The following is a 27,848-nucleotide window of genomic DNA, read 5'->3' as shown; positions in this document are numbered from 1 at the left end:
GATGATAAATCTTTGTTCTGTCCAATTACTTCAACAGTGGTACGATGTTCTCTATTTCCATCACAGCTGTAAGACTGTACCATACAAAAATTTATTTAACCTGGGGCGCCTGGGTGGCTCAGTGGGTTAAAGCCTCTGCCTTCGGCTCAGGTCATGATCCCAGGGTCCTGGGATCGAGCCCCGCATCGGGCTCTCTGCTCAGCAGGGAGCCTACTTCCTCCTCTCTCTCTGCCTACTCTCTGTCAAATAAATAAAATTTTTAAAAAAATTATTTAAACTGTATCCTATTTAGACATGTTTAGAGAAACTCCAATTAACAGGAAAAATTAAGGATCTAATTAAGCATCTAACTCTTGATCTGGGCTCAGGTCATGATCTCAGGGTCAAGAGATCAAGCCCTGCACTGGACTCTGCAATGCGGGTGGAGCCTGGTGGTCCCTTTCCATTTTCTTTTTGTCCTATTATGAAGTGCTACTGAGAATATTTGTTAACAATTCTAATTCTATGCCGAGAGTTGAAGGGAGGAAATGCAGATCTTGCCAAATCCTAGAAAAGGGAATATCTGATTTCTCTAGGGTCCTTTTGCAAAGTTCCTCCATATTAACCATTTACTCTGCTACATAAAACTATGAGGATTTAGAGGGGTGCCTGGCTGGCTCAGTCAGTAGAGCCAATTTATGACTCTTAATCTTGGCGTCTTGAATTCATGCCCCACACTGGGTATAGTGTTTACTTTAAAAAAACAAAACAAAACAAAAAACTAGGATTTAGAGCAAATCTGGCCTCACGGAGCAAATAAAAATCAGGTCACCTATACAGAAAGACATGACATTTTACATTATATTCTAAAGTGGGGACTTTTCCTCGCAAAGGCACCTAACAGCTTTCAAATATGAGTAAAGTTCTTTTCGGAGAGAGTACCTCTCTACTTAACATCTGTCCCCAAGGTGCAGTCAAAAGTCTAACAGACATCCACAGAAGCTTAGAGGCCTGGAGGCTGTGGGGCTGGTGGAAACCATTCTGGGTAAATTAAACCCAGAGTCTGCAAAAGTATTTTACCTGGAAGCAGCTCTGGGTGAAAAGAAAAAATTCCGATAAACGTGTGTATATGTTCCTGAACCCACCTGGCATCTCTTCCACCCAGGACACAACCTTACCGTACTGGCTGGGCAGAAACTCCAAACAGGACCATCCTTGCACTGGGCTCTGACACCCACTAGGGTAACATACCTGGCAAAACCCAAAGGGAGACAAGGCTGCTGGAGGCCTCAGGTCAGCAAGGTCTCATTGGGTGCTGAAGGAAAAGCAAAAGGCCAATGTTGGGGAGGATGGGGGAGAGTCCTACCTGCATGATGCTATTGAGGCGAGGCTGGAGGCTGCTTAGGTACTCCTTCTTGACCTCAATCTCCTTAAGGATCTTCTCCTTGTTGGACAGGCACTCTCGGTACTTCTCTGCCAGCCTATTGGGAAAGGACAGACCACTGTCACTCGAAGCTCCTCAGTGATCTCCCGACACACCTACTGACTGTTACAACCCACCTAATGACAGTTAGTCATGATTAACTAATGTTTACCTAGTACTTACTCTGTGTCAGGCACTTCGAGAACCCTTTATAAGCATTATTGTATTTAATCCTTATAAAAATCCTGGAAGATAGGTAGGGACTCTTCTTTTCCCCAAAGGAAGAAACAAAGGCTCAAGGAAGTAGACAACTTGCCCAAGGTCATTCAGCTAAAAGCAAGTACAAAGCTGGGCTTTGAATCCATGCCTGTCCGGCTCCAGAGGCTCTGCCCATTAACCACTAGGGAATATCCCTGTGTCATTTTCTATTCCCTTTCTTGCCTCTAGGGTCTACAGCCAAAACTTTCACAAACACGTGGAGCTAGCAACTACAGAACCCAAATGAGGCACATAAACTGGCCTGAGTGGGGCAGAGTGGTGATGGACTCTGGACCACAGGAATAGAACACTCATGATTTAGCCTGTGCCAAGGCAAGCCATGTACTAGACAGGGGAGTGATGGGCCAGCCCCATCTGCTCAACACCTGACACTAATTCCATAAGAACCACACTTAGTGCTTATTAAATTCATAACATGGACCAAAAGTATAAAATACATTTTATAACAGGAAAAAGAAAAAAAAAAGAAATAAAAGCACCTGCTTCTTCAATGGAAAACAGAGCAAATGTGTCAACAAAAGCCCTAGAATTCTCATACAAATATGGGGAAGAAAGTCACTATTAATGAAAGGAATACAGCCATGAAAGATCTGATATGAAAAATACACTATCCCCTTAAAAAGACCTCAATTAGATTACACAGTATATATGTTCTATTTATAATTAAAAAATAGAAGATCTTTATTAATACAGGACTTTTTTATGTAAAGGTGTGCCTTGAAGCATAATCTATGATAGCAAAAAAATAACTGAAAGTCCAATCCAACAGAGGAAAGATTATGTAAATTGTAATTTGTCTATGCACAGGATTGCTGTATATAAACTTCTAAAATAATGTCTGCAAACCTTTAAAGTACCACAGAGGCAGAAGAAAAAGAAAAAAAAAATTAAATTTACAGTACAAAAGGTATTTAGGTCTCAGGGGTTAAAATTTTAAAGAAAAAGTTACTCCAATCGTCTATTAACAGCCTTAAGCAATTCCAGCCCCACCCATTATACTGTTGGTCAAGTTTGAATCATCAGGTGCGAATTAATTTGGTGTTAAACCAGTCTACTGGTTCCACAGAACTCTGCTGTATGATTGGGGGTCATGCATCACAAAGCACTGTCCCCATAAAGGTCTGTGTCGGCACAGATTAACAAGGTCAGGAAGGATACACAACCTTTTTCGCTGTTCTAGCTCCCAGTCCAGACGTGCAAGGGTTTGCTGGTGAGGGTCTCCCATGGTGACTTCAGCCTTGCTAATATCTGGAGGAGCCTCCTTATAAAACTCCTCTAAACTGACCAGATCAATTTCTTCATGCTTCGACCTGCAGGGAAGAACTAGATGTCAGGTTGCTCTTCTCAGGTTCCAAACCATGGATTAAGTGGGCCCACAGTTCCCTCCACATATGCTTTTACTCAGCCCTGTTTTACAACTACCCAGGAACCTTGAACCCAGTCTTCTCAGCAAATGCTCATTAGTAAATGTTTCATTTTGAAGAGATGTAGTTGGTGACATACGATAGGCTCCTTATCCATCGTGTCCAACGTTTTTATCCATGAATTAGCTGAAGACCTGGAAGGGATGCTTATAAAACTTACAGATGTCCAAGCTTAGCAAAAGAGGTTAAGAACTGAAGGGTGAATAAAAATACTATAGGGTGCCTGGGTGGCTCAGTTGGTTGAGCATCTGCCTTCAGCTCAGGTCATGATCCCAGGTCCTGGGATCAAGTCCCATATCAGGCTCCCTGATCAGTGGGGAGCCTGCTTCCCTCTCTGTTGCTCATGAATAAATAAAATCTTCAACCAACCAACCAACAAACAAAAAACACTACAGTCTAGACCTAGACTGCCAGGTTGAAACCAAGAACTGGAGACAGAAAAAAAAAGTAAGGGTCTGCATTTAAGTTCAAAATATTACCTGCATTAAGCATGGGATGGGGAAGATCCAGCAGGGTATAATGATTTAGAGGCTTCAACTATTGTATATACAGTGACTCACAAGAAAAGAAACCTAATGCTTTTTCCTGTATTAACACATTAGTGCACAGGCTGTGGACAAAAGATGATAGTAATAGCAGTTACCAGGTATCACGGACCCACTGTATGCCAGCCTCATCTCACTTATTTCTCATGATAACTCTTATCAAATGGGGATTTCTATCTCCATACCTCAAATGAGATGAAGACTTCTACAACTGAGCAGCTTGCCCAAGGTCACACAGCTAGTGAGTGGCAGATCTGGGATGTGAATCCAGGCTGTCTGACCGGGGCCAAGGGTGGTCACCCGCCTCTCCATAGGCCAGGGTTCTACCGCATTCTGCATTAGTCAGCTTTCATCTGAGTGATGGTTATAGCCTGGGGCATCACATTCTTTTGTATTTAATACCTTTTTATTTTTAAACAGTTTAAGATACACAGGAAGTTTCAAAAATAGTACTGAGAGTTTATTTCCTCTGTGTACCCTTCCCCTGGGTTCCTCCAATGATAACATCTACACACAGTACATTATGAAAACCAGGAAACTGAAAATGACAGTACTATTAACTGAGGTACAAACCTGATACAAATCTCACATATATTAATATTTAACTATTATTACATGAATTTGCACAGCAGATAAAGATACCTCCCCCAAATCAGCATAATTATAAAAAATACACCAGACTCAATGACTGATATGCCCCTCTCATCCCAACTTTATTATAAATAAAACCTACCTCGGGGGTCTGGGTGGCTCAGATGGCTAAGCATCTGCCTTCAGATCAGGTCAGGATCTCAGGGCCCTGGAACCAAGCACTGGGCTTCCCACTCAACAGGGAGTCTGCTTCTCCCTCTCCCTCTGCGCCTCACCCCCACTCGTGCTTGTTCTCTCTCTTTTTTAAAGATTTTATTTATTTATTTGACAAAGAGATAGAGAGCAGAAGTAGGCAGAGTGGCAGGGAGAGGTTGAAGCAGGCTCTCCGCTGAGCAGGGAGCCCAACTCAGGGCTCAGTCCCAGGACCTGGAACCATGACCCTAGCCACAGGCAGCCACTTAACCTACTGAGCCACCCAGGTGCCCCCCCCCCAAGCAAAAAACAAAAACAAACCCCAAAACACCTGCCTCTTCTCAATCTGCACGAGTAGGTCTGACCAAGCAAGAATATATTCCCTTCTCTTCCTCTGTCTACTCCTCCTTCCTTCTCTTCTCTCAGCTTGGATTTGCCAAGAGGCATTACATTTTAAGACAGACACTGACAGATTATAGTTTGTTCACCTGAAAGCAGCTAAGTGGCAAGAAGTTCAGCTTCTGAAGAATAAAATCCAGTTGCAAAAATGAACGGCTGGAACTTTAGGGAGGAAAAAATGGGCCAAAAGGTTAAAAGGATTTGACTGGAAGGCAGCTGCTCCTATGCAAGGTGCCCAGGAATCAGACTGGTTAATGTAAAGGTCCCTGCTGGAGAAAGACAACTGCTTTTGACCAGGTGCAGAGCTCAAAACTTTGAAAAGTCAGACAGGCTTCTGAGGTTCTTTGTGCAGCCTGAAAACACTGCCTCCAATTCTCCCAATCAAAGTGATCTACTCACCCTTGTCCCAGATCCTGCATTCTCCAAGCCCATCTGATTTTTTAAGGAGAGTAGCTCACACTGAGCTATGTAAGAAAAGCAGTTACTAACAGACCATTTTGCCAAAGGCTGTTCTCTGAAACTCACTTGAACTCCAGACACTTGGTGATCTCTTTCTGCAGGTGCATCACCTCATACAACAGGTTCTGCAGCTGCAGGTGATAAGCGTCTACTTTCTGCTTGGCCTGAAAGGAGGACAAGGTCGAGGTGAGTGGGTCAAGTTGGGTCAGACAGAGCAGAAGCAAACTCAGGGAAGAGGTAAAGGGGATTAAGAAGGGAATGTGGGGAAAAGAGAGGAGGAGGATTAAACCTCTCAATTTCTACCTCATGGGTCTGATCTCTTCCTTTCTTCAACCTGATGTGGGCTAATCGATTAAGCTTCTTCAGGGTCATGAAATGCACACAGCTCTGGATCCTCCGATCTTCTATCTCAACTGCCTGTAGGCAAACAAAACTGGTAAAGATCCTGTCAACAGGTGCTGGCTTAGCTTCCTTCAGCACCTCACTTCTGACCCATCCCCATCCAGGACCAAAAACAAATACTGGAAGGAACTCAGAACCAAGAGAAATGTCAGTGGGAAATGAAAGAATGACTGTACAAGGAAAATCCGGGCCAAAAAACAATTTCTGCTTGGACTGAAGTAATAGGAATTGAAGATGGAGCAAGTACTGCCAATGCACAATTAATCTGTCCCTACGTATTGTATACAGAGATCCTAACAATAGCAACACCCTGCATACAATCGGTCTCTGAGAATAACATTACAGAATAACAGAAATGAAAAGTTTGGCTACATTAAAATATGATGTAATTATCATAACAATACTGGCTAGTATAAGCACAAATAAGTGAGATTCTTGGAAAAATATGGGTTTTATTTTTAGCCACTGTTTAGTTCCTTTGCCCCAAAGTCTGTTCCATTCATTTAATGTTAAATAATTTCATTTCTGAAATTATTGTGAAATGACATACTTATACATATTCATCCTTAAAAAGCAAAGGAATTTACACATATCATCATTTCTCAAAACCTACCAAAATGCCCAACATGTAATACTAGTTAGATGAATTATCAAATTACAGTTATGAGAGAAATAGTCCTGTACTTTTGTTACTATAACTGGTAGTTGGGTGGTGATGACATGCTCCCATAAGTTAACAGGCACATCTCTGGAGCCCCCAGACTCCAAACCCCTGATCATGGCTAGGACAGAAGACCAAGATGAGGAAGGGCTTTGATGGGTGTAAAACAAGGCAACCTGTTCAAACCCACCAGGTTCTTGTCTGCCCAATCCCAGTCCCACTCCTTACCACATCCTTGCCTCCTCTGCTCTTCAGGTCCTGGATCTCAGCCATGAGTCTCTGCAACTCCTGGCATGTGTACTTGTACAGCTCATAGTCTCTGCCAGGGTCCCGCAGGTCCACTTCAGCCTCCTCACTGTAGTATTTACCTTCCTGTGGAGGCAAGGAAACAGGCCTTGGGTGGGGAATAAAAGTCTCCCTGTTGGGACCAGGGACACTGGGCTGAAATCAGTAATGATGAAACGCCAAATCAGGTGTCTAAAAAATCTGGCCCTCAAATCAAAGGTTTTTGTTCTTTTCAAAATGGAAAAGAATTCATTCCTCTTTTCTTATTTCTAACCATAAAGTAATGCGTGCTTGGTGTCAGAGACTCAGAACACAGTGAGAAGTATCAAAGGCAAAATGAAAAGTTGCCTGCAATCTCACCTCCCAGCCTGAAACAACTATTTTTAATACTGCGGATAAACACAAGTTTTATTTTTAAACAAAATGGGATCATACTGTTCATGCAATTTCTCATCCCAATAAATTTAAATATCCATTAAAATGGCTGCGTTATAATCCACTATATAGATGAACTAGAATTCATTTATCTAAATTCCTACTGATGAGTGTTTAGATGGTCAAATAAAGTCTTAGCAGAGGTTAAAATTAAGAAGGGAATGTGGGGAAGAGAGAGGAGGAGGATTAAACCTTTCAATTTCTACCTCATGGGTCTGATCTCTTCCTTTCTTCAACCTGATGTGGGTCAATCATAATTGGTCACTCAGCCTTCGAAGTGAACAGAATGCATTTCTTAAAGAGAAAGTCCACTATAGATAATAATACCACACTGCATATTTACAACTGGCTAAGAGAGTAGGTCTTAAAAGTTCTCAGTGAGGGGCGCCTGGGTGGCTCAGTGGGTTGAAGCCTCTGCCTTCGGCTCGGGTCGTGGTCCCAGGGTCCTGGGATCGAGCCCCGCATCGGGCTCTCTGCTCGGCGGGGAGCCTGCTTCCCTTCCTCTCTCTCTCTCTCTGCCTACTTGTGATCTCTGTCAAATAAATAAATAAAATCTTTAAAAAAAAAAAAAAAAAAAAAAAGTTCTCAGTGAGTTAAGAGTCCAACTCTTGACTTCAGTTCAGGTCTTAATCTCAGGGTTGTGAGTTCAACCCCATGTCAGGCTTGACACTAGGCGTGGAGCCTACTTAATTAAAAAAAAAGTTCTCATCAGAAAATATAAAAATTTTAACTATACATGGGGATAAATGTTAACTAGACTTTTGTGGTGACCATTTCACAATATATACAGATATTGAATGTTATACACCTTAAATTAATACAATGTTATATATCAATTACATCTCAATAAAAAAAGAACCAGGGCCAGCAATGGATAAGGTATTTTTGTTAATCTAGAGTTCCTAAATCTGAGGAAAACATCATTTTCTACTTCAATTCAAATTCTTACGTTTCTCTATTCTAGTTTAAAAAAAAAAAAAAGTAGGGTGTTGGGGTGGCTGAGTCAGTTAAGCATCATCCTTTGGCTTAGGTCATGATCCCAAGGTCCTGGGACAGAGCCCTGCATCAGGGAACTTGCTTCTTCATCTCCCTCTGCCCCTCCCCTCATTTGTGCTTGCTCTCTCTCCTGCACTCTCTCTCAAATAAATAAATAACATCTTAAAATTAAATAATAAAGTAACCAACCAACCAACCAAAACAATGAAGTCATAAATTAGCTTGACAGAGTCAAGGACAGAGAAGTAGTGAAAGGAAGAACCTGCTGACCACATGAGCTCTCAGGCCACAGAAGAGATTCTGTGGGGATGCTGTTCTGATACTAACTCAGCACCAGACCAGGGATGCCACATCTCCAATCACCAGTGGTGTGCTGCAGATACTGGCTTCTTCTGACCTTCAGGAAAAATGGAGACATACACCATACTAGAACAAGGTCTCTGTTCACACACTACTTATGTCTAATACAGGCTGGTAGGTTCTTGGGATGCTGCAGCTAAACTAGATGTAAATACTAAGGTCTGTAGAACCAAGGGAAGTCCCAGCACCCGGTCAAGCGGAGGCCAGCTGGGCGGTTAGTCCCTGTGACCCTCAGCTGCTGCAAACTCACAGCCAGGTGCTTTGGCCACGAGCTATAATTTCTCAGCAGTGTGGCAGCCCTGGCTGGCCTCACCTGCTCTGTATCAGAACGGTTACGCTTCCCTTCAGCTGGAGCTCCATCACTTCGGATCACTTTGGGCTTCCGTTTTTTGCTCGATTCTGATGACATAGTTGTTTGATCACCTCACGAGGAAATACCAGAGACCTGTTAAAAGGAGGAAACTTTTAAGATTTTTCAGAGCTGAAATTGGGAGATTTTCCTGGAGTCAGAATACTGAAGTCTGACTAGTAGTTCTGGCCATGTACGCCCTTGTTAGCTCAAAAAAAAAAAAAAAAAAGTAGTCACTTAACCCTCCAAAGCCTCAGTTTAATCCTCTGTAAAAGGGAGAAGGGATGCCTGGGTGGCTCAGTCAGTTAAGGCGATGACTTCAGCTCAGGTCATGATCCCAGGGTCCTAGGATTGAGTCCCTTGTTGGGCTCCCTGCTCAGTGAGGAGATCACTTCTCCCTCTCCCCGCTGCTTGTAATCTCTTCCTCTCTCTCAAATGAACGAACAGAATCTTTTAAAAAATAAAAAGGGGGAATGAGGCACCTGTGTGGCTCAGTTGGTTAAGTGGCTGACTCTTTATCTCAGCTCAGGTCTTGATCTCAGGGTTGTGAGTTCAAGCCCTACATCGGGTTCTGCGTTAGGTGTGGAGTCTGTTCAAGATTCTCTCTCCCTCTGCCCCTTGCCCCCTGCCCCCGGCGCCCCATGGGCACACTGTCTCTCAAAGAAAAGGGGGGAATCATCCCTCAGCCTGTCCAAAACGAACTCATCTTTTCCAGCTCTACCTTCTTTAAAGGTACCACAACCACATCTCTGACTAAACTCCTTAGCCTAGCATATATACCCATTCCCAGTACTACTGATTGATCACTGCACGCTGGACCTGATCGAAGCACCTTAAGGGTATGTTCTCACTTGATCCTTATATGAAACTTTTCAGATAAAAACAGGCACCATTTTGGGACGCCTGGGTGGCTCAGTTGGTTAAGCAGCTGCCTTCAGCTCGGGTCATGATCCCAGCGTCCTGGGATCGAGTCCCACATCGGGCTCCTTGCTCGGCAGGGAGCCTGCTTCTCCCTCTGCCTCCGTCTGCCAGTGCTCACTCTCTCTCTGACAAATAAATAAATAAAATCTTAAAAAAAAAAAAAAAACAGGCACCATTTTATGGATAAGAACACTGAAGTTTAGAAAGGAGAACGAGTAGGGGTGCCTGGGTGGCTCAGTGGGTTAAAGCCTCTGCCTTCGGCTCAGGTCATGATCCCAGGGTCCTGGGATCGAGCCCCGCAGCGGACTCTCTGCTTAGCAGGAGGCCTGCTTCCCTTCCTCTCTCTCTCTGCCTGCCTCTCTGCCTACTTGTGATCTCTGTCAAATAAATAAAATCTTAAAAAAAAAAAAAAAAGGCGAATGAGGTGTTGAAGGTCACACAGCTGATATGCTAAAGCTTGGGTCCATCTGACACCACATCAGTGCTCTTGACAACTACATTATTATGACACCAGTGTGTCTTGCTGCCATCTCACTGGGCAATGCCATCAACTCTCTGGTTGGCCCTACAACTCAAAAGAATAGAACCTACACTTCATGGGACTTGGGTCACAAAGCATCCTTCCTCTGCTACCTCTCCTGGTTGTCACCACAGCCCCGAGGTAGGCAGCACGATCTCCCTAACCCCCCAAAATCAGTCACAAACGCTTACGGAAGGAACCAATGGCTCACAGGAGTGACTCAGGGAAGCCCAGAGTTGGGAGTCTCCACTCTGTTTTACTGCTACGAGTCCTGGGACTCATAGTTGCTTCACTGTTTTCTGGGCAGGCTCACAGATCCAATGCGAGTAACAGTCCCTACCTCTGGGGTTGCCGTGGTCATTGACACAGGAGGCACTCCACTGGGGAAGGTGATGAAGATGACTGGGGCTTTAGGTGGTACATGGGTGATCTGAAATAATGCTGAACACCTAAGGAGAAAGTTCATGCCTTTCCAGTTGTTTTTAGAAATTTCTGATTGCTTCAAGGCAAACATCTCATTTCCCTAGCTTGTCTCTAACACCCGTGAACACCAATGTTCCTTTGTTAACAAAAGGACTCTGAGAGCCTTAGACAATGAAATTTAGCCAGAATTTAAAATGTTTTCATGTTAAATACATTAGTTTTTATCATTTTCTCCTATATAGGACAAATCTCCATTTAGGGGAGAGACGTAAAATTTTCTCCTAAAGGAAATTCACGTTTAAAATGTAAAAGGTGACTCGATTAAAAACCTTTAGCAAAGTCTTAAACGGTAAATTGTACAAAACCCACAACGTTGGGACGCGAAAGGCTGGATTGTGGGAAATCCTGACTTCGGAAACCCAGTAAAAACAGCCCGGCACACGTAAGTACACAATAAATGTGAGCTATCATCACCACCACCTTTGACATCGACATGGTCACCTAGAGGCTATTCTGTGGGGCCCGACACTGCTGCAGCGAGAATTTTCACCTGAAGAGACTGAGCGCGCCGCGCCCAGCGGCTGGAGACCCCGGAGAATGAGCACGGAGAACTCGGGTCGGCCCCCAGCCTGGAGACGCCCTCCGGGAGGTCTGCTCCTCAGTCCCGGAGCGCCCAGCCCCGCTCCTCCGACCCGCACGGCTTCGCGGAACCCTCCTCACCGCTCGGAGCCGGGAACCCGCCGCCGCCAGGCAGCCACTTCCGGCGGCGGAGAGACGTCTTCCCGCACACCATAGAGAAGCGGAAGGAAAGAGCGGCTGGCCGGAAGCGAGGCACGGAGGCCGGAAGCGAAGCACAGAGGTCCCGGATTGCAGCTGGCGCGTGTTGCAAGCTGCGACCGGCTGTCGCGGCTCTAAGGTTGTCAGGGCGGAAATCAGCGGCCAGCACCCTCGCGCTGCCCTCTAAAACCAGGAAACTGAGGCTTCAGGGACCGATTCTTTGCCTTGTTTACTCCTTTCTCAGCGCCTAAAGCAATGTCCAGCAGCTGGTAGGCGCTTTGCCTATTAGTTGAATGAGTGTCGTATGCCCAAGATAACACGAGGGCGTAGTAGTGCCAAGACTCGCAACCCTGTGGATTTGCCTTCATAACCTGTATATTTAACCACTGTCATATTCACCCAGATATCCCACACTACTGAGGGCAGCAAGTCAGGGAAGGTATTCAATTCCCTTACACTTTTTTCCCCACGGATGCATCAGTGGTTTCCCCATTTGCCTAGGGCAGAGTCACAATTCTAATGCAGCATTTGACAGCCTCAAGTGTTTTCTACCCCTGGCACGAATTCTACAGAGTTCAGGACTTTTGGTGTAAATTCTGCTTATCTGGAGGTAGAAACACTGATGCCCCGAATACCTTCTGCCTTAGGGGGGAGGCCCTCCCTGATCGTGGCTCAGGGATCACAATACAGGGCAGGGGAGGTAAATCAGCCAGGTGGAACTAGGAAACTGGCTCTGCCTCTAGCACCTGGCTAAGTTCCTTGCAGATGAAGAAAAAACATCATAGTTTATAGTAAATATTTAATTGGTTCCATCGGTGACTCCAGCACAAGTTTTCCTGAAAGGGAGACAGAATCAAGCAACCTAGAGGTTCATGAGGTGTAAGGATCACCGAGGAGCCTCCCAAAGTCACTATCCCACTCCAGATACCCAGTGGCACAGTAGAATGGGGGTTCAGCTGATAGAATATGAAGAGAGAAAAGGAATGCTGGGTGAGGGAAATACAGGCCCTGGCCTTTTACTTCGCCTGCAGGAATGAAAAAGAAAGTGCAGGAGATTCTCCCTACACAAAAGGGCTGAAACAAACAGTCAAGTTCTCAGTCTCACGTAAGGAGAAAGAGATGAGCCTTTCCAACTGTCTTGTATTAGGAACCCCTCCCCAGGTGGTCTTCTATAACCTCTGTTCTGTATTCCTGATTCCGGATTCCAAATTCTGCTGTTCAAATTCAAGTTCTAAATTCTACCTTCTAGGTTCATGTCCCATTCCGTGACCCAGATCCTTTCCAGGTCCCATCACTTTTCCCAGTCTGAGTGGAATATGTAGGACCTCACCCTGACTGTGCTACCTTGACAGTTTTCCCCTTTTCTTTTTGAGGCAGTTTTAGGCTTTTCCCTGACAGGAGGGCCTTGGCTCAGACTACCCAGCAAGTGAGTGGTCCAGTGGAGACCAGGGAATTCCAGAGAGCCAGGCCTGGTCTGACCTCCCTTCCGATCTCCTCCCTAACCACTCAACATCTTACCATTTGCACAACTAAAGCTAAACAGAGGGCTTCCATGGTGATAAATGGGGACTGGTGGCCTTGAGATGAGGAATCTTAGGGGGGAATGTAGGAAGACATAAAAGATTGCTGTTCTTCATTCAGAGAAACTAAACACTGCTTCCAGCACAGGGGAAGGGGTGAGCAGGGAAGGTGGGAAGGGTCTGGACAGAGCTGCAAGTCCTCAGAACCCTGTCATCCTTCAGCTTCCCCTTGTCTGAGCTGAGCAAAAACCCCCAAAGTCCTCCCAAATCCGAGAGAAAACCAAGACAGCAGGACTGGGAGCTCTGCTGTCCATGGCTGCCCTGAGGGAGAAGGGGAAGGAGGCAGAGGCAGCATCACTGGAGAGGCGAGATCTTCAATGGGATCATGATCCGAGACTCCATGTGTCGCACCAGTGGGACTGTGGAAAAAGAGGCAGAGGTCACAGAGGGTGCAGCAGCAAGCGAATCCCAAAAGTGGACATTGAAGGAGGAGGCCTGGGATGCTGAGGTGGGGAAAGCCTCTCTGCCCTCCTAGAATGGAGAGCAGCCAACTGTGGGATAAGAGGGGACTTGGGTGTTGCTGAGATACAACATTTTTTAATATTCATTAATATCTATTTATGTTTCTATGATGTGAAAGAATAAGTAGCATAGCAAAAAGTGATTTCACAGATAATATTGCTTAGGACAAAGCTAGATGGAGAAGAAAGTAGGAGGATTTAAAGAAAAATATCAAGAAAATAATTACAGCCCTAGTATACCAGAAGGACAAAAGCTATGAGGGTGTCCTTCAAGGGGCTAACATTTGAAAAATACTGATTTAGTTCAAATTATTCATTTTACAGATGGGGAGGCTGCAGCCCACAGGAGGTCAGTCCAAGGTCACCCAGGAGGTCAGACTCTTTACTTTTGCTCAGAGCTGTTCAAATATTACCACACATACAAATTACCTACAGCTTTTGTTAAAGTGCAGATTCTGATTCAGCAGATGGGGTGGGAATTGAGAGTCCGCATTTCTAACAAGCTTCCAGAAGATCCTGATACGATCATTCAACATCACACTTTCAAGAGTGAGGCTCCCACTAACTCCTTCAGGAAGCATTCTCCCCCACACCAGCTGGTAAGTGCGGACGCTTAACTGTAAGCTCCTCAAGGAGCTCCTGTTCATTCTGTGTCCTCTAGCTACCCACCCACTGCAGTCAACACCCGCTGACTCCAAGCAGTTCTCAGGGGTCCCAGCAAGGTGGCAAACACAAGACAATGAAAACCTTCTCCAAAAAATGCGCTGTGTACTTCCTCTGTGCCGGTCCAGGTGAAGCACTTTTCCTAACTTAGCTCCTAGATTCTTCCCTTCAGCTCTCCGAGGGAGGCACTATCACTGTCACCATCTTACAGATGAAGAAACAGCCTTGGTGTGGTGAAGAACCATGCCTGAGGTCACAGTGCCTGGGGACTACCTGTGTTTTCATCACTGCGAGCACCTTCCTAGACCCACTGCCTAGATCATGTGGAGCGTGCCACCAGACAGAAACCCACTCATCGTCTTAAGAGTAAGTTCCCCGTCACTGGAGGTAATCAAGTGAGGCTTGGTCCCCTTGCAGAGGGGATTCCATCCTCAGATTGGGCTCTGGGCAGATGATCTCCAAGGGCTAGGCTGACCCGTCAGAGGAAGCACTCACCTGTGTAGTAGACATTTTCGTCCCAGCCCCTCTTCCTCCAGGCAGCATTTCGAGTCTCTTCCCGAGACTGTAGGTCTTTATAGGCTGTGGGAAACGCATTGGCTCATTCCGGGGAAATAGAGGATCTGATCTTATACCTAGCACAGGGCCCTCCTATCACTACCCCAAACCCTGTCCCTCTGTCTCTTCCCAAAGTCTTGAACTGTTGGCCAACACTGTCTGCTTTGACAATCTCATTCCATCAGTACATTTGTTGACAACTCCCAACTTTTTATTTCCAGCCCAGAACTCTTCGTCTGCTCCATACCCATGTATCTAGTGCCCACTTGACACCTCCACTTGGATGTGTCAGCATCTCAAATGCAACATTTCCGAGGGCCAAAATTACACTCCTGAACCCTTCAACCTGCTCCACCTACGGTCTCAGTAAAAGACACACAGCTGCTCAAGCAAGAATCTGGAGTTCTGGGGCACCTGGGTGGCTCCGATAGCTAAGCATCTGCCTTTGGCTCAGGTCATGATCTCAGGGTCCTGGGATCAAGCCCCACATTGGGTTCTCTGCTCAGCAGGGAACCTGCCTTCTCCTCTCTCTGCCTACTTGTGATCTCTCTGTCAAATAAATTAAAAAAAAAAAAAAAAAGAATCTGGAGTTTTCTCCCTGCTTCGCCCTACATAGACAACTCATCCACAAGGCCCACTGGTTCCACCTCCAGACTAATGAATCTATCTGTGGCCTTTTCAGCATCCTCACTGCCACCACATTAGGCCAGGCCACCATCCTCCCAAACTCATCTGCCTGAAAAAGTTTAACCATCTCCTGATGCCCCACTTCCTCTCTTGCTCCCCTACAAAGCATTCTTGGCAAAGCACATGGCAAGCAGAGGAATCCTACTGGAACACAAATCAGGTCATGTCATGCTGCTTAAAATGCTACATCACTCTCCTGTTGCATTTAGGATAAATCCCAACTCAACAGCCTGCAAGGCCCAGCCCGATCTGGTATGTCCCTATATCCTCACACTCTTCACTCTCTCCACACTGGCCTCCTCTGTACTCTTCAAAGGCCTTTTCCCCACCTCAGGGCCTTTGCACATGTCCCCTCTACTTAGAATGCCCTTCCCTGGCAATTCACAAGTTGGCTCCTTCTCATCCTTTAGCTTAGTTAACATTTTACCTCCTCAGAGAGGCTCTTTGTCTATCCAAACCATTCCTATGTATTTATCATTTTTCCCCTGTCTTTTTATTATCTGTAGTAATTGGAAATTGTTTCTGTGTTAGTTTATGCCTGAGATGGTATCTCTCCCTACTAGAACGCAAACTCCAGAAGGGCACTAATGTATTTGCATTGTCTATACAGAGTGACAGTGGGGAAATGGGCTAGCAGAGGGCCCCTGGAGGGTCCTCAGCCTACCCCAGAGATGATGCACAACGTAGAGCTCTCCTATCTGCGAGAAGAAGCCGCCCACCGCCTCCTGGTTCTCTTGCCGGTACTTGATGGCCCGAGCCCTAGGGATGGCAAGAAGAGTGTGGAACAGAGGCTGGGGCCAGTGCAAAAGGCCCTCTGAGGTGTCCCCAGGCTGATTTCTCAGCCACACTCCTCCTCAAAGGAGGAGCCAGAAGTAGGACCCTCAGCTCTCAGAAATGATCAGGGAAGGGGGTGACAAAGGTACAGCCAGGGGCTGGATATTCTTCCACTAGGGGAGGCCTCACAATCCTCTAGGAGGTCCTCACCTCCTGGCTGGATCCTTCTCCTGGATCCATGAGGGGCAAAGGATGCCAGGCTCCCTGCCATGTGGCCCTGGGAAAGGTGGCATGCCAGGGAACTGGGCAGGGCAGGTAGGCAGGGTCCCCCAACCCCTGGCACTGCCACTCACCAGTTGTTCCCCCACTCAATCATGGTTCCTGGCTGAAAGAGAACCAGAGGAAAGAATGGAAATGAGCCCCCATCTCAGATTCCAAATGTCAAGCTAGGTGGAGATGGCAAACTGTCCTGTCTCCCCAGCCCCGGGGGCCACTTGGCCTCATTCAGGGGCCCTGGCTCACACCTGGGTGTGCATGTGTGCACATGAGTGTGAGTGCATAGGGAGGGAGAGGCCAGAAGCCCCAGTCTAGGTGCTGGGGCACAGGAGCCCCCTCCCCCCAGGTCAGGGTACCACAGCAGGGAAAGCGGGAGGCAGGCAGGGATCCGGTGGGGGTTGGCACCTTAAGCTTGTATGTCCTCAGCTCATAGATGTTGGGGCCTGCTCTGGGCTGTGGCTCATTCCAGAAGCTGAACTCAAGGAGCATCTGGTTTCTTCTGGACAGTAGCATCTGGCTCCGCTCCTTTCGGAACTCCAGGTACTCCTGCGGGCACGGCAGTCTGGCCATGGTGGCCACGAAGAGCACCCCCTCCCAAGCGGCTGTCCCCATGGGGTAGTGCTGGCAGCCCCCGGCACAGGGCTGAGCCAGTGCCAGTGTTCAGAGAGGTTTGTGGAGCAGAGGCCAACATACCTTGTTGCTTTTGAGCTTGTTCATGCAGTCCATGAGGGCTGGGTAGCCGCCTGAGAATCGCCACAGGTGTACTGTTACGTGGGGAAGAACAGGAGGTACAGGTCAGAGGGCTGCCGGGACTCTGCCCTGCATACCCCAAGGCCGGCTAAGGGCATATGAAATGGGGCAGTCTCCAGCTAGGTCCCCTTAGCCCCAGGACTCTCTTGAGTTCCCTTTGCCCTGGTGGGGGATGGCGCTGGGCAGGGGATAACCCTAGACACAAACCCAGGAGGCCTGGGTTTGAGCTCCAGGTCTGCCAGGTGGCCTTTGACCCCCTCCAGGCTCAACGTCCTCATCTTAAAAATGGGAATAACATTTCCACCCAACCTTCCTTAAATAGCACAAGAGGATCAGATGCGTCCTTGTACCCAAAGTACAAGAGCACACATGAACCTGACCACGAGGCTTAGGATGGATAGGTTGGATAAAAGGCGAGTAGTGGGGCGCCTGGGTGGCTCAGTGGGTTAAAGCCTCTGCCTTCGGCTCAGGTCATGATCTCAGGGTCCTGGGATCGAGCGCCGCATCAGGCTCTCTGCTCAGCAGGGAGCCTGCTTCCCCCTCTCTCTCTGCCTGCCTCTCCACCTACTTGTGATCTCTCTCTCTGTTAAATAAATAAAATCTTTAAAAAAAAAAAAAAGGCGAGTAGATCTGATAGGCTAAGATGGAACATTCTAAAACAGTGAATTCAAAACAAAACAAGGACCAGAAAAGGAGCACATCTGTCTAGGGGTAAGGGGACATATCCAGAGATGCTAAGCTATGCACCATCTCTCAATGGAGACTCAAGAGATTGTAACATGAGATGACTCTGGGGAAGACAACTGAGGCCTGGGGGCTCATGGGAAGGAGGGAGGCCTGTTTTTCACTGAAAATTCTTTGTGTTGTTTGAATTCTCTGTGCTGCTGTGTCAAATGGTGTCCCCTTCCCCCGAAGTTCATGCCTACCCAGAACCTCAGAATAGGACCTTATTTGGAAACAGACTCTTCATGGATATGATCATGCTAAGATGCCATTCTACTGGGTGGGCCCGAAATTCAGTGACTGGTGTCCTCATATGAAGACGGTGATTTGGACACAGACACCAGGACACCATGTGAAGACAGAGGCACACAGGGAGAACGCTCTGTGGCAACAGTCAGAGATGGGAGGGATGCTTCTACAAGCCCAGGAAAGCCAAACATTTCCAGCAACTGCCAGAAGCTGGAAAAGGTAAGAAAAGATTCTCCCCTAGAGCCTTTGGAGAGAACATGGCCCTGCCAACACCTAGTTTTCAGACTCGTGGGCTCCAGAACTTGAGAGAATTGATTTCTGTTGTTTTAAGCCACCCAGCAGTTGGAACTTTGCTATGGCAGTCCCATAAACTACTATTCCTTCCAATAACCAAGGGGGAAGAGAAGAAAGGAAACAGTCTTGCCATCCCCAGGAGCCTGGCTGGGGCTGAGGGAGGAAGGTCTCCAAAGGGTGAGTCAGACAGGCTAGAGCTGAGGGCAGCTGGCTGACCAGGAATTTGGAAGCCCAGACTTCTCTTCCTTCCCATCCCTGCCCTGTCCCTTACCCACCTTCTGATTCCACCTGTGCCTTGATTTTCCTACCTGCAAAATGGTCTGACCCTAGAGCTTAAAGACCTCTTCCCCAAGGGAAACAGCAAAAATACTATATGGATGGAAGTCTACCAAGACCATGAATGCTGGCTGGTGGAAAAGGGATAAACCTCATACTGAGGACCAACAGGGAACAGTTACAGGCAGGGCATCCTAGGCCCTTGAGAAGAAAAGAGCAGTGGAGTGAGCTGATGAGGACTGCATTTAGAAAGATTCCTCTGGAGGGCGCTGTGGAGAGGGAGAGGAGGGTAGCCAGGCATGAGGGGTGCCAGAGACCTGGGCTGGGTGGCAATGGCATTGGGAAGGTGGGCACCTCACCTGCCTGGTCCTGCTCCCCGTACCATGTGTTCCAGTTGCCCACGAGCGAGCAGGGGTAGTCCTCATCCAGGTGCAGCTTGGGCAGCACAGCCTCCCTGGGGTGGGGGGAGGGCAACAGAGAAGGTGGGGAGGGCTCACACCAGCCACCAGGGCCCCTGAGATAAGGGTTCCAACTCAGGCCCTCAGGGCTGGGCCTCAGTCTCCCCATCTCTAAGATGCAGAACTGGACAATTCATCCTTAGGACTTTTGGCTCTGAAATCTATGTCTCCTAGATTTCTGCAAGGAAAATGGGGCTGGGGGGACGGAGGCTCACGCCCAAGTAGGGGGTGGGACCAGCAGACAGAGGAGGGTACTCACGTCAGGCTGTTGTAGGCATCCAGACACTCAGGCTTCACATTGTGAACTGCAACAGAGGAAAGAGAGTGGGAGGTGAAGCAAGGGGCCTGTGTACCTGTGGGGAGCTGGGATGGGAGGTTGTCTCCCAAGGGCCAGGACTCCCAGGAGAGCTCAGGATGTCCCAGCCCTTCTTGTGTCCCAGCGGAAGCCTCACATGCCCCCCGGAGGTTCCTGGAGGGCGGACTGTCTCAGCAGCCACTCACACTGGATCTTGTAGAGGTTGCTCGTCTCCTTCTTGGATAGCAGGGTGGAGTGGGCATCCTTTCGGGGATCCACCTTGTGCACAAAGAGGGAGCGGAACCAGCTACCTTCATTGTCCTTGGAATAGAAGCTGCAGGGCAGAGGACAAAAAGAGGTGGGGATAGCCCTGGCTCTTCCACCTGCTCAGATATCCTGCTCCCCATTCCTCAGATAGCCGGATGACCCACATCTCTAGGAACGGGGCCATGGAATCCAGTGGCGGCTCCAGGGTATAAAACATCACTGGAGGGCGCCTGGGTGGCTTAGTCGTTAAGCGGCTGCCTTTGGCTCAGGTCCTGCCTGAGCCCATCCCTGCTCAGTGGGGAGTCAGCTTCTCCCTCTCCTGTTCCCCCTGTGTTCCCTCTCTTGCTGTCTTTCTCTCTGTCAAATAAATAAAATAAAATCTTTAAACAAAACAAAACAAAACATCACTAGAGCCAGCTGAACAGAGTGGTCCCTTTTCAAGATCATGGTTGCCCAGTTTGCTTCTTAAAGCTTTGCAAGGGCCTCAGGAGGCGGGAAAAGCAGCCCCACCTCCCACCTCTCTCCAGCCTCCCTGCCTCCATTTATCTGCCACAACTGCTCCACTTGGGGCACATATTTGCAGCCCTCTGCCAAGAGGGTCAACCCCAAACCCACCTTGCCTGATTTTCAAAATCCCTGACAGCCCATCCGATCTTACCAGACTTCCTTGCTATCCCCCCCGCCCAGCCTGTGTACCCTACTATCCAGATCTGCTCCTCCCCAAATATACCAGACTCTCTTCCTCCGTGCTTTATTTGCAATTTCTGTTCCCTCTGGCAGAAGCCTATACTCACTGTCCTCTCCAGTGCTTACACTCCACTTGGCCTGTGACCCTTTCCCAGCCTCCACAAATGGAAAGCCAAAGAAAAATAAACTTTGTCCTTGAGGAAGTCACAGTCCACTGCAAGAAGCAGGCTTTGAAACATAATTGTAGCCAGAGGGATCCGGGAGAGCCTAGGTTAGCAAGCCTTTGGCAGTCTAGGCAAACTCTCCAGAGGAGGTGATCTGACCAGTCTCTGAATCTCCAGGGCTGATTTGGCAGATAACAGCAGATAGAGGGGGTAAGAAGGCATTCCAAGGCAAGATTCATTCATTCACCCAGGCCATACTTAATTGACAAATAGCTACCCTGTGAACCCAGCTAAGGTGCTTTGAAAGAAAGAGAGAGAGGGAGAGAGGGAAGGGGGGGGAGGAAGGAAGGGAAAGAGAGAGAGAAAAAGAAGAGAAGAGAAGAGAAAGAAAAGAAGAGAAAAGAAAAGAAAAAAAAATTCTGTTCAGAGCAGGGGACCTGTTGCACGTCCTGCCAGCTGGAATTATACTTCCCACACAAGGTCCCAGCAGGGGCAGGACTTATTTTTAGACTGCCAGAGGCTATAAATCTTCTTGCTTAGCAGCAGTGATACAATTTGTAGTTAGGCCTGAAGACCAGTCTCCTACTAGATAATTTCTAGCCAGGGAGCCTGGCAGTAGGAGCCTTAAGGGCCCACAAGTCCTCTCCTTTTTCAATCCTCTTCTATGACTAAAATAAAAAGAATTGTCTTGCAAATCAAAGTATTATTTTTTCCCCCAAAATATGGAGCAGCCACTGAGACTGATGAAATTAAAAAAGTATCTTAAAGTAGTAAAACAGTTGTATGAACACAGAGAAAAATGAGTGAAGATTTGTCCCAAACCTAATATTGCTTACCTGGGAAAGGGGAGAGGGAGATGGTTAAATTTTTATTTATTCACTATAGTTCTTTGTAAAGTTAAAAAAAAAACAACAACACTTTAAGTGTTTCTGAATTCATAGGTTTTCTGTCACTGTGCATGTATTTGTTTCATGAAAAAAACCAAAAAGACAATTATCTTCTGATCATCAGTGTGGTTCTGTGAAATCTGGCTACCAGAGTAAGGGAGCTTTGCTCTCGGTACTTCAGCTGAGGACATCCTCTGTCAGGGATCCGTGATGAGCTTTTCAGACATGCTCCATCTATGCAGTGTTGACACAGTGTTGATAACTATTAGTATCGCCATTTTTGAGAAGAGAAAATAGGACGTTTAAGGAACTTGCCCAAGGTCATATAGTAAATCAGGGGCAGAGCTGAGGCAAGAACCCACCCAGAGTTCTTTCCTCCCAAGTCAGCCCCCACCTTGGGTTTGAGCACTGACCTGGGGGGGCGTCAGGCACATACTGGGAAGAACCAGGTGTTTCAACAAAGCCACCAGCAGAGAGATCTGACCTTTGGTTTGAAAGTAGGGGGAATGCTTCCCTTGGAAGGGGTGGTGGCAGGGAAAACAGTGGCTCCTACTTACTGTCAGCCAAGACCTTTGCACCAGGACTGGGCTTTGAGTAATTTATTAACATCAGTACTGACCAAGAGAAACAGCCAGGAGGCCAGCCCTTGGAGAAAGAGTGGGGGGCTAGAATGTTCTCCACTCCGGGGGAATGGCCGGTGAATCCCAGAGCTCTGACAGGCTCCCATCTCTTCTCCCCACTCCCTAATCTGTCATGCCTACAGGCCTCTTTCCCCATGTGTCAAATGAGCAAACTGGAGTAGCCTATCTCTAAAGATCTTTTCTCCAGGTAAAACCCAAGATGGGACCTGTCCAGGATCCCAGGTCAGGGTCTGAACTCCAAGCCAGTGTCCATAGGCTCACATTCTCAAGAATCCAAATTTCACTTTCTCAGTGAAATCACAACATCCTCCTTCCCTTGAACTCCCCAACCCCTCCCACCCTGTGCTCTATTTTTCTATAGTTCCTTCTAACACATTATACCTTGGTTTTTTTCTTTGATTATGTGCCTGGTTTATCATCTCCCCCATTAGAAGCAGCCCCACAGGACAGGGATCTTGTCTGCCCCATGTAACCCAGTGCCTGGAACAGTGCTGGGCAGCTGGCACGTGCTCAGTCTGCATGTGGGAAATAAATGAAGGCAGTGGGGCGGGAGAGGGAGCTAAGACAGAAAGCTGCTTAAAGACAATAAAAGCTGGAAGGTAAGTAAGTAGAGAAAGGGTGGCTCAGAGTGTGGATGCAGGGCTCAGGACCCCTTACCCCCCCCCCCCCGATCAGGAGCAGAATTAGTGCTTAAGAGCACAGATTCTGGATGAATCCAAGTTCTAATCTCAGCACAGCTTCATCTCTCTGAGCTTCGTATTCCTTCTCTGTAAAACAGGGGCATTAGGATGGGTCCTCTAGAGAAAGGGCCTGACATGGCAGTGCAGCTAGTATCACGGTTCCTACCAAACTTCTCACAGATTCCCAAGCTCCTACTCTTTCCCCACTTTTCCTAATCTGTCCACCCGTCTTTGTAAAGCACAATTTGGTAACGTTATTATTGCTCGGCTCAAAAGTTTTCTGTGTGGGGCGCCTGGGTGGCTCAGTGGGTTAAAGCCTCTGCCTTCGGCTCAGGCCATGATCCCAGGGTCCTGGGATCAAGCCCCGCATCGGGCTCTCTGCGCCATGGAGAGCCTGCTTTCTCCTCTCTCTCTGCCTGCCTCTCTGCCTACTTGTGATCTCTGTCAAATAAATAAATAAAATCTTAAAAAAAAAAACCTTAAAAAAAAAAAGTTTTCTGTGGCTCCCCGTTGTGTACAAAATGAAGGCTGGATGTCTCCACTTGGAATTCTAGCTCTCGTGTACTTTGCCAAGCTTTCTACAGAGCCAGGATTCACTATCCCGGTAGTTCTGAAACCCATAGCATTAATGTCACCTGAGGAATTCTCAGGCCCCATCCTAGACCTACGGCAACAGAAACTCTGGAGGCGGGCCTAGCAATCTGGGTTTTAACAAGCTCACCAAGGGATTCTGATTCCTGCTCAAGTTTAAGAATCACTGATCTCGAGCAGTCCCCAATTTCTTTCCTCTTTTTTTTTTTTCCATGTCATCTCAGGAATGCCAAAGATTCTGGTATCTCATTATGCCTAGAAAAACACCATGAAGCTTTGCCCAATCTATGGAAAGGAGCTGCCCCACATGGACCAGTTTAGCCCCTTCCACAAAACACCCCTCACATTTCCCCATCAGCCTTTTCATTGTTTTCATCTGTCTAATCTCCCCAGGCACACCAGAAGTCACTAGCTAATGTCCTCCCCCCACCCCCCGCCACGGTACACAGCACAATGCTTTTGGCAAGGGAATTGCTCAACAAATGTTTGTCCCGGATGAGAACTTTTCAGTAGATGTCACATTTGCACTCTCGACAGGGGTCAAAAGTCTGATGCCCTGCCCCCCCCAACATGAAATTGCTCCAGAAAGTTCTCTAGATTTATATGCTAGGAAGCTCAGCTCTAGGCACATTCTGAAATACACTTCTGTTTAGAGTTGGCTGACTGCAGGAAGGGACCATGTTTCTGCTTACTGTTGCAGAAGTGTATATTGAGAAGACACACCAGGAGAACTAAAAGAACTGAAGTTCTGGAGTGCCTGGCTGGCTCAGTCAGTGGAGCATGTGACCCTTGATCTCAGGGTCGTGAGTTTAAGTCCCATGCTGGGCATAGAGCTTACTTAATAATAATAAAAATAAAGGAACTAAAGTTCTGTTAACAGGATTACTGGTACAAGAGTAGCAACTCTATTTATTGAACAATTACTATGTGCTAAGAGCTAATCCTCACAGTATATTTGTTTTTTTTTTTAAGATTTTATTTATTTATTTGACAGAGATCACAAGCAGGCAGAGAGGCAGGCAGAGGGAGAGGAGGAAGCAGACTCCCCGCCGAGCAGAGAGCCCCATGTGGGGCTCAATCCCAGGACCCCGAGATCATGACCTGAGCCGAAGGCAGAGGGTTTAACCCACTGAGGCACCCAGGCGCCCTCTCACAGTATGTTTTTGAGAAGAATGAGGTTTTCCATGCCATATTCAAAGATGGTTAATTAATGGCCAAGAGGATTCCAATCCACATTCATCTGACTTCAAAGCCCACGCTCTGTCTCCATCCCAGCAGCCCCCAAATCTCAGAGGTCAGAAAGGCTGCTGCTTGACCCTCTAGTGACTCCAGGGAGATATGGGACCAGCTAAAGGTCAGCAGGAGGGGATGTTCCCAGGTACCCAAAGTGAGACCAGGGCATAAGTAACTCAGATGCAGTTCTTGAGTGACTTTGTAAATATCAGCCCAAGTGTCTTCACAGCAATCCCTCAAAAACTCCCAGCAGGGATTATTATCCCCACTTTACAGAAAAGAAAACCAAGGTTTACAGTGGTTCAGCGCTTCATCCAAGTGAATTAAGTGAGGAGTTTCAGGTGGCCTCTATGTCCCATGCTCCTTTTGTAGCCTCTGGACACTTGCCACACAAATGGCTCTACCACCTACTGATTCTGTCACCCTGGGGAAGTGAGGTCCCATCCCCAGCCTCAATGTTCTCATCTGGAAAACAAAGGCCTCATAGAAGATTATATCCCCAAGCCCGTTTCAGCCCTGCTGTCATAAGAGGTTCATGCAGAAATTGTCTGAACAAGGGCAACATCTGTTGCATGTTCACCAGGAGCTGGAAGCCTCACATATGTGATGTGGCTTTTTAACCCTCAACAGCTCTATGACATACATACCATTTTATCACTCCTGTTTTACAAATGAGGAAGCTGATACTTCAAGAGGCCAAATGACTTGCCCAAGGTCACCCCACTAACAGGCCGAGTTAAATTTGCCCATGCCAGACAAACTCCAGGCTCTTTTCATGATAGGAGGGTTCTCCCTGGTTATTGGGCAGTCAGAGTAGGGGTGCAGGTCTGGATCCCCTTTCCCAACAGCCCAAGAGCCACATTGCACAATGCTCTGAGATCCCATGGCAAGGCCTAACAGAACTCTGCAGCTTCATGCCTGGGCTGCTGGACAGGAGAGGCCCCTGCTTCCTTTCCACAGGTGGGGAGACAGGTGTCTTCACTTCATTAGCAATATGTTCTTGAGCATACTGTCTTGAACCCTGTGCTAGGGGCTGGATTAACAGAAAAATGACGTGACACGCTAGTCGGGGAGATAGGCAAGTGTGTCTACAGGGTGATGAGATGGGGAAAGTACAGGGTCCTGGAGACAGAGGAGGGAGGGGCCGCCCAGGCCCCATGAGGGAGGTCAAGTCCTGCCTCAGTCCAGAGCAGCGCCCCCCAAAAAAACCAGGCTGAGGGCACGGCCAAGCCAGCCTCCTCCTCCCAGGAGGCCACCAGTTGTGGTGCAAAGAGCACTGGTTGTCAGGAGACCTGTGTCCAGACCCAGTGCCACCTTGAGACACCAGAGGGAGTGACCTTGGGCAACTCTCATCCCTTTCCAGGCCTCCTTTGCCCCACTTGTACTGTTCAGGATTGGGGGAGCAAAGGGTCTGTGCAACCATGGCCTTTGGGGGTTCCCCATTGCTCCCCATATCTCTTCCTTCGAGAACTTCCCGAGGGTGGAGCTGCCTCTCCTAGAAGTCCCCAGTGGGTGCTATTTCACAATCATCCCAAAGGCCTAAAGAAGGTGCCACTCCTGCCCTCTGCCCGGTTCCTACTCTCGAGAGCCCAGGAAATGCCCCTCCCATTCACCCCATCTTTCATTCCGTGCCCAGAACCAAGTACCCATTAGGACAAAGACCCTGCGCTTATCTTACCCATCTCTCCCATTCCCTGCCGAGAGCTCCTCCCCAGGCCTAGATCTTGCCCCCGCCTCTAACCCATAGATTTCAAGCCCGAGCCTGCCCATCCCCCAGACCCAGACCCTGGCCCCCGCCCCTGCACCCACTTCGCGCGCGCGCCGCCGTTCCCCCACCCTCCGCCCGGCTCTCACCGCGCAGCAGCCGCAAAGTCCCCGGCGCCGGGCCTCGGGCTCCCCAGCAGCCGCCGCGCCGCCGCAGAGATGCTGCACAGCCGCGGAGCCATGTTGGAGCGGCGCAGGTTGGAGAAAGGTCCCGCCCCCGAACCCGGAGGCAGGGCGGGGCGTGAGTAAGCCCCGCCCCACCCAGCTAGCCCGCCTCCTTCCGCGAGCAGTCAGGTGGGCATTGCCGCGGGACATCCCCCAACTCCACGACCGCTGGGCTGAAGACAGTTACCTGTCCTCAGAGTCCCTGCAGCTCTGGTACTGACTTGCTCTGTAACCTTAACGAAGGCCTTTGTCCACTCTGGGCCCCAGTGTCCACCTCGGTAAAATGGAAGCGTCGAACATTGACACTGCGGGTTCTTAATTGGGCACTCAAGATTAGTAGCAGAGGGTCAGTCAGTAGGTCCCCCTGAAGTTGTGCGTTTTTCTGGGGAGGAAGCATCCACGAACAGTATTTAGCACATTATCAAAGGAACAAATCCTTGGGCGCCTGGGTGGCCCAGATGGTTAAGCGTCTGCCTTTGGCCCAGGTCCTCATACCGGGGTTCTGGGGTCGAGTCCCGCATTGGGTTCCCTGCTCAGCAGGGAGCCTGCTTCTCCCTCTGTCTCTGTCTCTCATAAATAGATTTAAAAATCTTAAAAAAAAAAAGGGGGGGGGAACAAACCCTTAACAATTGAATACATTTGGACTAGGCTCTGGGCCACTAGTATTTTCTCTCTTCATCTCCTTTTCTATCTTCACCCTGTTTTACCATCTCTACCTGGACATCCTGGGCCCCATGACTTCTCCTGGCCTTGTCCTGGCTCTTTTGCCTGCCTTCCAAACTAATCCTTTCTCAGTCCACAATCCCCCAGGTCACAGACCTCAGCAAGAGCAGGTAGTTTGCAGACCCCAGGAGGGGCCCAGGTTCCTGGGTGCATGCATGGATACTTGCATGCATGGATACTTGCATACATACCCCCAAAAGAATATCCACCCACTGACCGCTGACCGGTGGCCCCCTTCTCGTACACTGGGCAAGGGGGGTGGAGGGCAGGCATTAATTTTGTTACTCCTTCAGCAAATACTGAGTCAGCCTGGCTCTGTGTTAGGCTCTGAGACACTAAAGATGGACAGGACAGCAAGCCCCCAGCCCTTTTGGGACTTGAGATCTGATAAGGGAGACAAAATCAAATCAACACTGATTTTGAGCCCCTTCAGGACAGATGCCTTAGGCTGCTCTCCCCTCACTTCTCCTGCCTGATACATTAAATATTTACTGAATAAGTGAAAAATATACACAAAAGTATTTTGTCAATTACAGTGCAGACTAAGAAGAAATATGGGAGGCTGTGAGGACGTACAATGAGTGG

At 48.0% G+C, this 27,848-nt stretch overlaps 2 protein-coding genes across 3 annotated transcripts in view; both read right to left on the bottom strand.

The window, feature by feature from the left end:
- THOC5 (THO complex subunit 5) overlaps positions 1 to 11,415 on the bottom strand; it is a 34,955-nt gene extending 23,540 nt beyond the window's left edge. For both annotated transcript variants that reach the window (XM_080820947.1, XM_080820948.1), the window contains exons 1-7: positions 11,194 to 11,415; positions 8,744 to 8,875; positions 6,583 to 6,726; positions 5,595 to 5,708; positions 5,358 to 5,455; positions 2,845 to 2,991; positions 1,346 to 1,460 (exon numbers count right to left, since the gene is read on the bottom strand). In XM_080820947.1, coding sequence (XP_080677073.1) covers positions 1,346 to 1,460; positions 2,845 to 2,991; positions 5,358 to 5,455; positions 5,595 to 5,708; positions 6,583 to 6,726; positions 8,744 to 8,839 — 714 coding nt within the window. In that variant the 5' untranslated portion in view covers positions 8,840 to 8,875; positions 11,194 to 11,415. The remainder of the gene's footprint in view (positions 1 to 1,345; positions 1,461 to 2,844; positions 2,992 to 5,357; positions 5,456 to 5,594; positions 5,709 to 6,582; positions 6,727 to 8,743; positions 8,876 to 11,193) is intronic.
- A 790-nt stretch (positions 11,416 to 12,205) lies between these two features.
- NIPSNAP1 (nipsnap homolog 1) lies at positions 12,206 to 26,596 on the bottom strand. The gene is made up of 10 exons (XM_080821330.1): positions 26,466 to 26,596; positions 19,668 to 19,795; positions 19,426 to 19,471; positions 19,068 to 19,162; positions 17,110 to 17,180; positions 16,822 to 16,962; positions 16,494 to 16,525; positions 16,031 to 16,125; positions 14,620 to 14,703; positions 12,206 to 13,359 (listed from the first exon to the last, which is right to left on the bottom strand). Exons 1-10 carry the CDS (start codon positions 26,555 to 26,557, stop codon positions 13,295 to 13,297), a joined length of 849 nt encoding a protein of 282 aa, XP_080677456.1. The 5' UTR covers positions 26,558 to 26,596; the 3' UTR covers positions 12,206 to 13,294.
- Positions 26,597 to 27,848: the final 1,252 nt, after the last annotated feature.

This window comes from Martes martes (genome assembly GCF_963455335.1).
Source record: "Martes martes genome assembly, chromosome: 13".
Taxonomy (NCBI): Eukaryota; Metazoa; Chordata; class Mammalia; order Carnivora; family Mustelidae; genus Martes; species Martes martes.
This window is presented reverse-complemented; position numbering and strand designations above follow the sequence as displayed.